Genomic DNA, 14366 nt, shown 5'->3' on the forward strand with positions numbered 1-14366 from the left:
TGTTGATTTCATTCATGAAATATGCATGGGGAAGCAAAATAAAATGATGCTATATCATTAAGTCTGACTATTGCATCACAAATGTGAAAACAAGCACAGCCTAATGTTGGTGCATTTCATTTCTATTTCCTTCTCACTCCAGTTTTATAATCCATACATAATAAATACCACTAAGATGGTGTGATCGTATTAATATAGGTTTTACCTTAACTTTATTGAGAAAGCCAACATATTTGACATCATGTTTTCAAGTGGACCCCATTAAAGATTAAGCTGTTATCGCTGAATTTTCCACAAGCTTGTGTTTGCGTTTTAGCAAAAGGTGTAATGCTAAAACGGACTGTTTGTTTGTTTTTGAATGGTCCTTCATCCATTCCTTCCAAATATATATTTAATTATCTCTTTATCACAAACTTGTAATTTTGCACATATATTCAAATAGTAATGACATTTGAACAGAAATAATCGACAACAAGCCAACCTTCTGGCCTGTTGGTATTAACATTGGGGTGTTACAATATAATTTGTACTGTAAAATCAACTGCCTCATTTCGGTGGATCCAATTGGACCAGATTAAACCCTTCGCCTCTGAATTAGACTAGAATAAATTTGGCATTCGTGGATAGATGTATATTCCAAATTGGTAGATTCAAAAACAACTATAAGTTTAACTAAATGTATGCGATGATTGGACCAGTAAACTACTTGGGTTGAATTGTATTTTCATCCTTAGTTGATATGCATATCAGCCTCTATAAAAATGCAGATGTCTTTTCGTCTCCCTAAAAAAGCAATTTTGGTTGAAAAAATATATGAAAAATAAATGTCAACAAATGTGTTTCAAAAAGCACACCAAAAACATGTTCTCAATCAAAACAAATACAAGATTGCACAAAACAACTCCTTTAATGAGATATGAAAAGGTGATAACTCTGTTTGAAAGCCGAAAATGTTGTAATAGGGTCATGAAATAAATGAAAGACAATATCTTTGTCTGTCTTTGGCGTGGATCTCTTACATCGGGTGTACAACTTACAAAACGTCTCCGCCCGGGTGGCCGACAACTTTTTCAATTTTTTTTCAATTTAAAATTTTGAAATCTTCGTTTGGTTTGGAAATTTTGGAATTTCGGTTTGTTTGGCAATTTGCATACCCGGCAGCCAATCAGAAGCCTGCATCGAATAACTTTGTGCTTCCGGACTTTCACGAGCATTATGAGGTCGTGCATTTGCATATCATTTTCCAAAGAAGATGCACAGATAACACAAGAAAAATGGATACATGGTTAGGAATCACGCCAAAACCTCAGCCCCAGAAAAAAAAATTCAAAAGAAGCTGACAAAATTTATGACGCTACAAAACATATACATGCATTAAAAGGAATCGTGGAAAGAGTTCACGTGGCTTGTACAGACGACGCAACGCAAGCATTACATAAACGAAGATGAGTAAATACAGGTACTTACATATGGCAGATGGAAAACATGCAATGAAAGTTATAAGTAGATTTATAATAAACCTAATTTGAAAGTGTTGTTCTTTTATGTATTCTGATTATCGATCCTTAATACTTTTCAACAATTTTGCGATTAGTCGTCTTATTGTGTTTCAAGTTGTGAAAAATGGGGCAGGCAATTTTATGGCTGGGCAGGCAACTTTTAAGAGTTGACTGTCTTGGTGTTCGGTAACTTTTTGTCATGAGTTTCAGACACTGGAAATAGGGCTGACAGGTTAGAACATCAGCTTCACAGTTGAAAGCTCCCTGCATGGGTTTTCGCTGGGCACTCTTGTTTCCAATAACATTCCCAAAACATCCATGACAGGTTGGTGAGTCCAATGTTTTTTTTGGCAGTCAGTCCAGGGGTGTCTCCTGCCCACTGCCTTATCTAAGCTGTGATTTGGTCCCCAGTGCAAATGAATAAGCCGAACCCTAACTCCAATCCTGAACCTAAAGCTAACCCTAACCCGTAACCTTAACCATAACCCTAACCTTTACCCTTACATCAACCCTAACCCTAACCCTAAACCCTAACCCTAAACCCTAACCCTAACCCTTAACCCTACCCAAACCCTTACCCTAACCCTACTCTAAACCCTAACCCTAACCTTTACCCTAACTCTAACCACAACCCTAACCCAAACCCTTACCCAAATCCTAACCCTAACCCTCACCACCTCAAACATGAACAAAAGAAGAAAAGTTAGGGGTGAGGGTTAGGGTTAGAATTCAGGAGGCCGAAATTACAGTGGTTTTATGATCTCTCCATTTTAATATTATTGCTCGCAGTTTTCTGTGAGATGTGTTAACGTAGCGAAATCGTCTTGTTTCCCATTCCTGCTCTGAACTTTTTCACAGCTTTTTTCATGTACATTTAAACCTACTATTAATGACACACAGGTGCACTTTGTCTGTCATTGTTTGTCATTCTGGTCAACATTGGATTATTTGGAAGTCATCAGGGAACTTCGGGAGGCAGTTGGCTGAGCTCAAAGAACAGGGGGCCAATATTTTTGCAACGACAACTTTTAAAAAAAATTGTTGTAAAGATAATGACAAATGTTGAAAAAAAATTGGTGACACAATGTCTCACATGTTGTTGATTTAGGGAATTTTTTGGGGGGGGTTCAGTTTGAAGCATGAAATGGGGCAAAATTAAAAAAAAAGTACTTAGGGGACCAATAATTTCGCTAGGCACGAAACCCACCAACCTTTCCTCAGTCCCATTTCTTCCTTGTTTTTTGGGAAGCATTACACAATTATTTTGCGCCCTGGCAATCGTTTTAGGGTTGACATAACTTTTGCTCACTGAGCCATGTTGTCAACACGGCATCTGCCATAGCAACTTTACTGACAAACTCCTGCTGGGCCAGCAAGCAGGCCAAACCTAGACAGCAAATGAAACAAGAATTCGTTTAAGACTTAGTGGGAAAGATGCTGGGGAAAAAAAAAGTCAAATCTTGCAAAGAGGAACTCCCATCAAACATGAACAAACGAGAAAATATGACAGAAAACAGAGAAAGAAAGATTACCTTAGAGCAGGGGTAGGGAACCTATGGCTCGGGAGCCATATATGGCTCTTTTCATGAGTACATATGGCTCCGAAATAAAATGTAACTATTGCACATCTCTCTGCACACAGCTTAAGGCACTTCCTTCTCTCTCACTTGCTCAGTGCAGTCTACACCGAAAGTGAATGTGATGATATGCTTATCGTTCGCAGTAATTTGTGACATTTTTACAAAAGAACTTTGTATGCACATTGTTTTGAAACTGTTATTAAGGACAGATTTCATGGAAAGAAATTGCCTCAACACTCTTAACTTAAGGTGGAAGACAAATTGTGAATGGCATATTTACATTGATTTGGGACACAGGATTGAGCATTATTATCATTTCATAAGAAGTATTCAATCATCAAATGACACACAGTGAAAAAAACTGTGCTGAAGAATTAGCTTTTGTCTAGAGAACGTGTTTGGCAGTTTTTTCAATTTTGTCTGAAAATATAGGATGTGGCTCTTTCAATTTCTTTTTAAAACACTTTTTGCTTTTATGGCTCTTTTGGGTCAAAAAGGTTCCCATGGTTAACCTTAATATTCAGAGCATTTAGACATCATATGCGTGATTAGAAAAAAAGCATTGGCACAATTATGACTAAGTCAGGAACTGATTAGATAGTTCCCTTTCGTGTAGACATTTATACATATAACATCTGTGGGAAATTCACAAATGCGTGGATAGAGCGACACCCGCTTACACGCCCCCTTACAGTTTGTGATGCCCAAGACTCACCAGAGATAAGCTGTGGATTAAAGCAAGATCAAAATGTATCTGATGTCGGTAACAGACAGTTACGTAACACAGATCAGAGCAGCTTGCATGTTCAATGCATGTGCTTCCACTTTTTATATCTTATCTTGCTATATTGGCGCTAATTGTGTGTGAAAGTATTGTACATTTTAGAGTGAAGTTCTAACTGCAATACAACAGAAATAAGAGACTTGCTGTATATGCATTAAGGGACATTGTGTATTATTTAGTCCCTCCTAATGGTTAAAAAGCATTCCTTCAAAAACGTATATTGATTTGAATAATGGGCAAAAATACAGGAATTATCACAAGAATGTGCAGTTATTTAAATACTTGTTGCCTCACATGAGCCTCACCTGGAGGAAGCTGATATGACTGTCTGCCATCTTGCTGCTACGGGTACCCCAAACGAACATAAACTCTAAACTCGCATGTTGAAGAAAGTGGCTCAAGTCTGGCCAAGTAGATAAGAATCAATATTGTACGGTTTGGTCACTTTGAGACTTTGTAGTTCGTATTCTTCCTTGTGCTTAAAGCACTTATTTTAGGTTACACTACACCTGGGGTTGGCTCTTTAGCCGAGTGGTTCCCTGGCACTTTTCCAAAAATATTTTGCAATTTTTAAAAAGGGAGGGGGAAATGTATTTTATTGTTTTGCTCTTTAACTGATATTCGGCTTGACAACACGGGATTCTTTTAACGCAGCAAAGTCATATATTGTGAGGTGAAGTCGCGGCTCTCAGGCTTGAACTCATACCTGTTTAACCTTAGCTGCAATGCAAAACTACCAGGCTGTTCTCCTCAGCCTGTTTTCCTCTCTCCCCTGTAGCGATTTCGAAGTGCTGTGTGGCCCACATAAATGGCATCACTGGCTGCTATTTTTGTTTTTTTTATTTGTATAAATGCATGCTGCGTTTTATTGCCCGGCTTCTGTTACCCACATAAGTTATGCACGTTCCATCTTGTTGTTTTTCAAATCCTCAAAATAAAAATGACATCAAAAATAAATGGTAAATAGTAAATGGTCTGAGTCATGCAAATCCATCCAGTTTATTCAATGATTTTTGTGCATATTTTTTTCTCTTTAGTTCGTTTTTCGTCTTAATTCGTAGCGCAGTTGATCTTGTAGTACATAGACAAGTTAAATGGTCTGCATTTATATAGCGCTTTTCAAGTCAATGAAGACCTCCCAAAGTGCTTTACAATGTGCCTCACATTTACCCATTCACGCACACACACACACACACACAGACACACACTCACACACCAATAGGGAGTCAGCCATGCAAGGTGCCTACCTGCTTAGTGGGGGCTTTAGGGATTCAGTGTCTTGCCCAAGGAAGAGAAAAGTAATAAAACCTACTGTAATTCATTAATATTGTAATGAAGTTAAACTTGAGTCATGTGGTGCATCATTTTGCAACGTAGTTATTGTAAGTTCATTTTACTAGCTAATATAGGGAATATAGATACATACAGCATGTGTTGCATTCATTATAAGGCTTATATGATGCTTCTAATTTTTTGTTGCTCCAGAAAATAAAAATGTTGGTCCAATATGGCTCTTCCAATATTTTGGGTTGCTACACTACACAATACAGAGACATCTAGTGGTCAAAAATTCAACAGTGTACCTTTTATACAAAGAGACTTTCATTTTTTTAGTAAAACTAGACTGTATATTTATTGTTAACAAGTCAAGTCATTCACTGTAGAATATCATCTCAATCATATGAGGTCCCTAATTGTTCATATTAATATTTGTGTCTGTAAAAAAGAAAAAATGGGGGGGGTAAACCAAGGCCAGTTGTCTCACATGTATTTGTAATATGCACTGTAGATTATTTGCAGAATAGTATTACCAAAACTGAAAACAGCCCTTACTTTAAATAATATTTAATTCACTTTTAGCATGTCAAATATCTGGTTCATTAATATAAGAGCATATAGTAAAGACACCGCTTATTGTAGCTGTTCAAATTAAGCTGTTCAAATGAGTCACAACTATGTGGGATATGAATCACTTCAAAGTTAACACTTCAGCTATTGATGCAGCGATCTGGTTTCGATGTAAATACTTTATTCGACACGTTTTTTTAGCCTGGCCTGCCAGCTCGTGCCGGCAGTCACAGCATGTCCTCCATCTTATGCTTTACAGTCAGAGGAATTCCTGAGTTTTGCACATGGCTTAGTTGACCATCTTGCTGCCCTCTGCCTCCACGCTATTTGCTACTTTGGACATTTGTAATGTTTTTATACAAGAGCAATGGGCGCGTGACTGAAAAACTGTAATTGGTTAGAGTTATTAGTTACTTAATTTAAAAAAGTAGTGCAATACTCCAAAAATAACTATGTAGTGACAAATTGCCGTTTATATTCGCATTAATTCAACCCCCTAAAACTGCTGTAAAATAGCCACGTAATGAAGTAAATACGAGAAAACACGTACCCCAACCTGTGGAAGTGGTGAACCCTTCATATATCTTGGCTTTTGCAATCTTGAGAGCCTGCAAACCAACACTTAGCAGAGACACTTCATATCCACGCTGTCTCTGGGCTTCAAACCACTCGAAGATTTTCTTCTCTATTTCTAGGTACCGTACAAGATGTTTTCTTGCTTTCTCAAGGCATGGTGCATTGCAAAAAATTGTTTTACAAAAAATTCAAGTTCAGTGCACTTTTACCGTAAATTCTGTGCATATGTTTGGTCAATTGATTAATTGTTGGTTTGTTGTTCCTGCACAAGCCACGCCCCTTTCCCACGTGCTGCCTACCTTTTACTACTTGGTACACACAAAAAATATATTCACTGACCCCCTGATATCAGTATTTTATTTTATATTTGTAAATTTGGCTTGGATGCAAGTGTATACATACACGAGGAGAAATTCGAAATCGGACAAGACAAAATGGTGTATCTTTGGCAAGGACGGAGGGGACGACTCCCCACCAATATTGAGCACTCATTGTTTTGTCCCCACCAATAACAAGCAATTATTGTTTGATCCCCACCAATCATATGTGATTGGTTTAAAAAAATGCACTCATGCCCCAAATGTCCTTACCAATGCCCAGATCACACTTATCTCACCTCATCTCATCTCATCAGCTGTACCGCTTATCCTCATTAGGGTCGCGGGGGGGCTGGAGCCCATCCCAGCCATCTCCGGGCAGTGGGCAGGGGACACCCTGAACTGGTTGCCAGCCAATCACAGGGCACACAGGGACAGACAACTCATCCGCTCATTCACACCTAGGGACAATTTTAACCAGCCAATTCACCTGAAATGCATGTTTTTGGAACGTGGGAGGAAACCGGAGTGCCCGGAGGAAACCCACGCAAGCACGGGGAGAACATACAAACTCCGCACAGGAAGTCTGGAGCTGGATTTGAACCCACGACAGGTTCCCACGACATGAACTGTGCCGCACAAGCGCTAACCACTGCGCCACCGTGATGCCCCAGATCACACTTATATACCCCTGAAATCCAATTGAATCAAGTCAAGCACAGAAAAAATGTGGGAATAGTTTTAATAGCCCAGGCCAATTTTAAAAAGAGATTTATGAACCTTTAGTTGTCTGTTATAGTCAAAAGCACATAATCAAGGAGAAATTCATTGAAGTTCCGACAATCATGACCGACGCAGTTTATCCTCAAATTTGCATCCTTAATTTATGTACTCGGAACTGTCCGCAAGTCCGTCTCAACGTGTTTGTGGGTCACCATCTGGAACAATGCAGATGCCTCCGCCTGCTGTCTCAATCCGGTAGGCTTAAGACGCATGCTGGAGCTAATAATTACTCTGGCACATATGCACATCCAGAACCAACCGAGACGTTTAGCCTCCAGAACAGACTCTTGGCATCTGATTCGAGAAAAAAAATGTATGTTAATAGTAACGGCCAGAAATGATAGCCGCAAATTTGAAACCCAAGAATTATACCACATAATTGCAATTTTGATAAAGAACATGTCAAAGAAAATTGAATTAAACGAAAGAATAAAGCATGCACTTGTGGTGTTAATAAGGGGGAAGAGGGAAAAAGTTCCAAAAAACTGGTTTTGCAACTAATTTAAATGATCATGATTTTTTTTAATAGTGTGTCAACATAGAATATTAGCCCAAAACACCAAAGCCAGGTTGTTGCATTATCTTTTCTTGCATACCTCTGAGAACAAAGTGGGTGACTCTGGGGAGGGTAGCACATGCATAAATCCAGTCCTTTTTGGCAGAGGATCTTGAGGCTGCTTTCATCTAGACGACAGGAGTTGATAGAACCACGGACTTTCTAAGCCTCGTGGCTCTGGAGTGACAAGGCCTCAAATCTGGGGCCTGCTCTGAATCCTGGCCTTTTTTGTCTGCATGTTGCCAGAGGGGCAAAGGCCAATCAGAGGTGTAAGCCTTGTCTGATAAAGATGCAATCTCTTACTCGCATCACTTCCAGCTGTGGAAAACAATAAAATGGGTTTGAATTCGCTCACAAATGTTGTAAACATGGTTAGCTCACTTGTTGGTATTTTTGTAGAGAAGCGAAGACCACCGCATCTGTGACAATAAAGACTGCTGTGCTGATGGAGTTGGCAGATTCAACTCCAACCTTGGTTTATGGGAGTGGCTTCTGTCCTGTTTTGCTATTAGCTATTCGGAGCATGTTTAAGCTACGGATCAATTTTCTTCTCCAAGATATGCTGATAAAAATATAATGATCCACTGACATTTACAGCAGGGCACAAATTTGCTAACTGCATGCAAGTCACTCATGTTTGATGAAGCTTTTTGATATGCACTGCAAACAATAAAAAATAACTAAAATTTAGTAATTTTACAATATAAATTAAGTTAGAATGTAGTAAAATGTTTTTTGTTCCACTAGAAGATCATATTTGCTCATTTTAAGTATTATTATGAAGCGTTGCTTTCCAGAACCATAGACTCACACTAGATGTGGATGGATACAACTGTTGCATCATTACTTTTCAAGAAAATCAGGATAGAATATACGGTTAAACTTAAAAAAAATGTTAAAAATAAAATGGAATCGAAAAGTATAGCTAATCTACTAACCAAAATGAATAAGCTGTGTTTCTTCCTGAGCCACAGTGACCATCTATTTTAAGAAACATTTTTATACATTTTGGCCAACATAAGTTAAGCTTTTGAAAACATGCAAGTACTGCTTGGAGTTATTTTTTGGAAACATTTTTTGTGTGCCACAACCATTTTTTAATGAAAAGTGTGCGCATTGGCAGGCAGCACGGCGGCGCAGTGGTAAGCGCGTGTGCGGCACAGTTCTGAGGTCATGAGATCGAACCTCCTGTGCGGAGTTTTCATGTTCTCCGCGTGCTTGCGTGGGTTTCCTCCAGGCACTCCGGTTTCTTCCCACATTCCAAAGACATGCATGTCAGGTTAATTGACTGATTCAAATTGTCCCTAGGTGTGAATGAGCGAGTGAGTTGTTTGTCTCTGTGTGCCCTGCGACTGGCTGGCAACCAGTTCAGGGTGTCCCCTGCCCACTGCCTGAAGATAGCTGGGATGGGCTCCAGCACCCCACAGCAACCCTACTGAGGATAAGCGGTGCAGATAATGGATAGATGGATGGGTGTGCATTGGCTCAAGAAAGGTTGAGACTCTACTAAAAGTGTAAGCAAACATTAGAAAAATGAGGAGCCGCTCTCATAATTACCGATTACCCCACTTTCTCTTTTGACCGGTTTGCAGAACGCGCCGTCCATGTCCCCATGTGTTCAGTCGGCACGTTCCCACCTGCAGCCGTAATCCACCACACTTTCAGTCTGCTGACCTTGTCCTGATTCCACAAAATCGCTGTAATAGTCTCACCGGCAGGCTGATCTTTAATCATGCATTAGTCACTACAGCAATTTTAATCAGGGGTTGTTTTTCCCTTGTATTGATGTCATCTCCAGACCTTGTGCAGTCAATCACAGTCTATTGCACTTCTCAAGTATCACAACCATGCATCATGGGTCCTATGGGTGAAATGTCCTATTTTGAACATTTATTCATCATCCAACTGAGAATTCAGTATCAACTTAAAATGAACCGATGTCAGTGCCCTGAGGTATTGATTTATGTTTTAGTACTGGCTGTTTTTTCTTGCTTTTTTTACCTTCACCACTAACTTTTGTTGATTCTCCAGAGGTCCCTGTAGCTGAAGGAAATGATCACTCAAGTGATGACGCTCATAAAAACTGTATTGACTGTTATCGATTGTACAGCCATTCACTCGGTGGCATGCACACAGTGAACATTTTAATATACCTTGTACACTGTTTGGTTTACGATAATGGAAGACATACACTGCCTCAGCAGATTTACCTAACAGCAAGCATGTATTCGTTCATTTTTTTAGTTACAACGGGTTTGCCAAAAAAACACTGACACAGATACTTGTAACTGTCATTTGACTAAAATAGCTTCCTTAAGTAAAAAACAAATAGATCATGATTTTTTTTAATCAAATAAAGCAGTTTGAGCACAAATGTGGACACATTCTCTTTTCAACACTGCCAAAAGTCTATTTATGAAATGTAGTGAAGTATGTATTTATTAATTTATTGATGGTTTTGGTACTTGTATGTTTGCATTTCCTTTCTGGTTTCTTTCTTACTTTACTCATTGCATTTTCTCAGTTCCGTGTTTGGTTATTGTTTTTGGTTTCTTAAATGGGCATTTTGTTAGTTGTTTTGTGCCCACTTATTTGTTCGGTACTTTGATCCTAGTTGTGTTAATAAATACCGTCCTTGTTTTGAACACCCCTGCCTTCAGTTCCAGTATCCCCCAAATAAGTCCATTACCATCAAAATATGACCACTGAGAATGAGTAAAAACATGTTCCAACGACAGATCAATTTGACATTTTATGTATTATTTTTAATACTTTCCCACAATAAAATGAAATACAAAAAGTACAGCAAAAATAAACTAAAATAACCTGTACTGCCTAACGCTGACCAATAATGATTTAAAAAAAAAATATGAATCATTCAAGATTTTCGAATGACGAAGATCCTCAAGTGTGCCTTGGGTCCAAAAATGATGGGGAACACAGGAATTGAGTTATGCTGCAGGAATAAGCAGAGGGCTAAACAAACAAGGCTATGATTCACCTAGAAGAATTGGATCCATTCTTCAGATTTCTGTAGAACTCCTTTTTCCCTAGGTCAGTGATGAGATGGAGAGGCAAACGGTGCAGCACACCATGAACTGCGTTGCATGTAGGCAAGCATTCTCCTCTGCATACAATTGGGAATAATCAGCAAACAGAGAAAAATATTTTTGGGAGGAATGTGAGGGATTCAATTTGTATAGGTCATATCACATTTGTTAAATGTTAAGAGACATTACGATTTTTACTAAAAAGATCATCATATAGACTATATCGTAAACATGATTATAGCCTTCTCTGGGATGTCTATGAAAATTTGTTAGCTAAAAATAAAAGAAGTGCAGAACCTGGTGGTCCTGACTGCATCCTAAAGATGTTTGTGGCTCGGGATTGGCAGCGTTTCTGGACAATCTTCTAAATGGAGGTGAGTGAAGTACCGATGATTTTCTCCGCTGTACTCACCACCCTCCTACTATAAAGCCACATGTGTGACAATTACACGGAGTCCCATAGGTATACATTTCTTTACATATTGTGTAGGAAAATGAAAATGAGGGAATGATGACAAATCTAGTCTACATAACGATTTTTATGGATGTAGTAAATCATTTACAGTTGGTTAAAAAAAATGAGAAACTGTGTATTTATTCATTTATCTATTTATTTATTTGAATAATTGAATGTTTTTTAGATGAAGTTTTCATTGAGAAATGAAATTGTGAGAGACAGAACTAGAGTTGTACTGGAACTGAGCAAGCGCGTGGATATAAGAGAACTCGGTTGGTTAGGACACATGGAGAATGAAGAGGATCTCCAGAGCAGAAGTAAATTGAAGGAGACCAAGAGGAAGGCCGCAATTGACTTAGATGGATGGTGTTATGAGTGCACTGGAGGAAAGAGGTCTAAATGTAGTGGAAGCTAGAGCTCTCGTGTGTGATAGAAATGAGTGGTGTTGTAAAAGGATAGTGGGATGTTTGGACGCGTTCTAAGGGCTGGGCAGGGCACCTGTACGATGCGGCAGGGGTAAACCAGTTAAAGCTGTCAGTCCCTGCTGTTGAACACAAGAGTGTGTTGTGTCACCTTGACCCGAGTGACATGGCCGCTTCCTTGTGTCCCGTTTCATCTGGAGGGACGAAAGCATGACCAACTTAGGTGCCGAGGTCCTTAACTCGTTTGGGTGTTTTTGCATTTGGGTTGGCCATGGTCAATTGTTTTTGTGTTTTTTGCTCCTTTTTTATTTTATTTGTTTTTGTATATGTCTTTGTTTTGCTGTCGGTCATATATGACCAAGGTAGATAGATAGTTAATTTGTGGCTCACACAGTCTGTATGACACCACAAAGATGGATTTTTGGCCACATGAAATAAGTTGTTGTTGATGTAGTATGGTGGGGAAAATGCCGCATTGAGTGGCCAAAAAACACCTTATTTCACTTCATAACGTAAGGTAGGCACAGAAAAACCTGGGGGTTTACTGTATTTGCCTTAAGCCACATGTCTTTCTACAAGTAATGGGCTGTGCATTTCACTTATACGCCTTCAACAGTGCTTCTTCTGAATTAATTCACCCCATCAATGCCAATTGTATGGCCATAAAACATTTATTGCAGCTACAGTAAAGCATCAAATGTCACCATGTGAAATTGTAATATTATTTAGAAATATAGCCAAATTTTACCCCACAAAAATAATTTTTATTTGTGCACAAAATCCATATTTTCTTTACTCAATGCGATTTTAGATTATCCGTGCATTTCAGTTCCATCAAGAGTAATGGCTGAAATGTGATTGCTTAAATACTTAAACATGAAAACAGACATTTGGAACCAGCACAACTAGGGGAAAAGCAATGACTGACAGCTGACATTTTGTGATTATTTACTATTTGTGGACAAGATATAATTAACATCACATAATTCTGATATTTTTAAGACAGCATAGAATACCTTGTAGTAATTTGTCTACTCCTTGGTTGAAGAGAAGCATCTGTGAGAGGGTTTTTTCTTTCTGCACATGAAATTTCCAGGGTAGTCGACCTCCTACAAAAAATTGGGCAGTAATGAAGTATTGTCACAAGAAGGAGCAGTGACCCAAAGTAACCCAACTACTGGTAGAGATTGTTTGGTGAGTGATGCAATTATATTCAACAATTCGTTTCAAAGATTACTCGACAAGAGGATCACTGACTGTGTGTGGACCTATCGGAGAACTTTTTCCTGATTTACATGCATGTTGGGTGTGATTCCTTCACCGATGATGTGAATGGGTGTCTGTCTCTTTTTGCGTCCTGTGAATAATTGGCAACCAGCCGGTGTCGGGCTTCAACTCCCAGTGACTTATTTTCAAAATCAGTATGCCGGACAAACCTCCTTGCTTGGATGACCCGGCTCTGTGGTTGTGTTTAGAATTTTTTTTTCTTTTTTGAGAAAACTTTGCTGCCACCAGTCTAGAACTTTGCTGACAGACTTTGAATGTGTTTGTTTATTCACAAACAGCACAATCTTGTAAATATTTCAAGATGTGCAAATGACACTATCAAAATTGCACATACTTTCTTTGATGGTCTTGTGAGTCCCTTTGATATTCAAAACATTCATTTCCGATGAAAAAATCCTCATGTCTCAAGGTTTTACTAAATGAATTTTTATCTTTCTTTAGCAGTTTATCTTTCACATTAGTATGAATGGACATTTACATGAGATGATGTAAATTACAGTAAATTAATGCCTGAACTAGTAAATGCATTTACAAGGAATAAAATACTGTTTGCTAATTTGAGGAATTCAACTTTGAAGAAAGGTATTTACATTTATTTCAAAGGTGAGTTAGACTTGTTCTCGTATGTTGAAAGAATTACTCACAAAGGTGACTTACTTCTTCAAAAGAGGGAATTCAAACATGCAAAAAAAAATCAAACCTGAGCGCTGTGAAGTGCAATGACTATTCAATTGTCGTATTTTCTAATGTTGTGTCTTTAATACGTTTTCGGGGAGAAAGGAACGAGAAATTGACCATGGGGTTTTTATATTATGCCTAAAAAGCGTCATTCATTCATCCTTTTATTTTCAAAACTTTGTATCCTCACTAGAGTTGTGGTTTATGGAGCCTGTCCTAACTGAGATTGCAGTTGGCAGGGGACAACCTGGACTGGTTGCTAGGCAATCACAAAAATAAAGTATCAGTTTTTTTTTTTAATATAGACAACTAATACGTTGGGTTCGTAGATGTGATTGTCTCATTTAGAAAATGTTAATTTGATGCTAAAGAATTAAAAATCAATCAAACCGTATTTGTATAGCACCATTCACGCAATGAATCCCAACTCAAAGTCCTGTAAAAATATTTAACGTACAATAAGAATAGAAAACCCAAAACACCAATTACACAGACACAGACAATGGTCACAATATAACAAAAATAAAAC

General features: G+C 38.5%; 1 protein-coding gene across 1 annotated transcript in view; it reads left to right on the forward strand.

Annotated features, from left to right (window-relative positions):
- The window catches only part of LOC148373408 (uncharacterized), a 77575-nt gene that overhangs the window by 9426 nt on the left and 53783 nt on the right, over window positions 1–14366 (forward strand). The window contains exon 2 of the mRNA XM_088320521.1: window positions 10998–11052. Coding sequence (XP_088176647.1) covers window positions 10998–11052 — 55 coding nt within the window. The remainder of the gene's footprint in view (window positions 1–10997; window positions 11053–14366) is intronic.

This window comes from Urocampus carinirostris, chromosome 1 (assembly GCF_059441175.1).
Source record: "Urocampus carinirostris isolate Australia breed hairy pipefish chromosome 1, RoL_Ucar_1.0, whole genome shotgun sequence".
Taxonomy (NCBI): Eukaryota; Metazoa; Chordata; class Actinopteri; order Syngnathiformes; family Syngnathidae; genus Urocampus; species Urocampus carinirostris.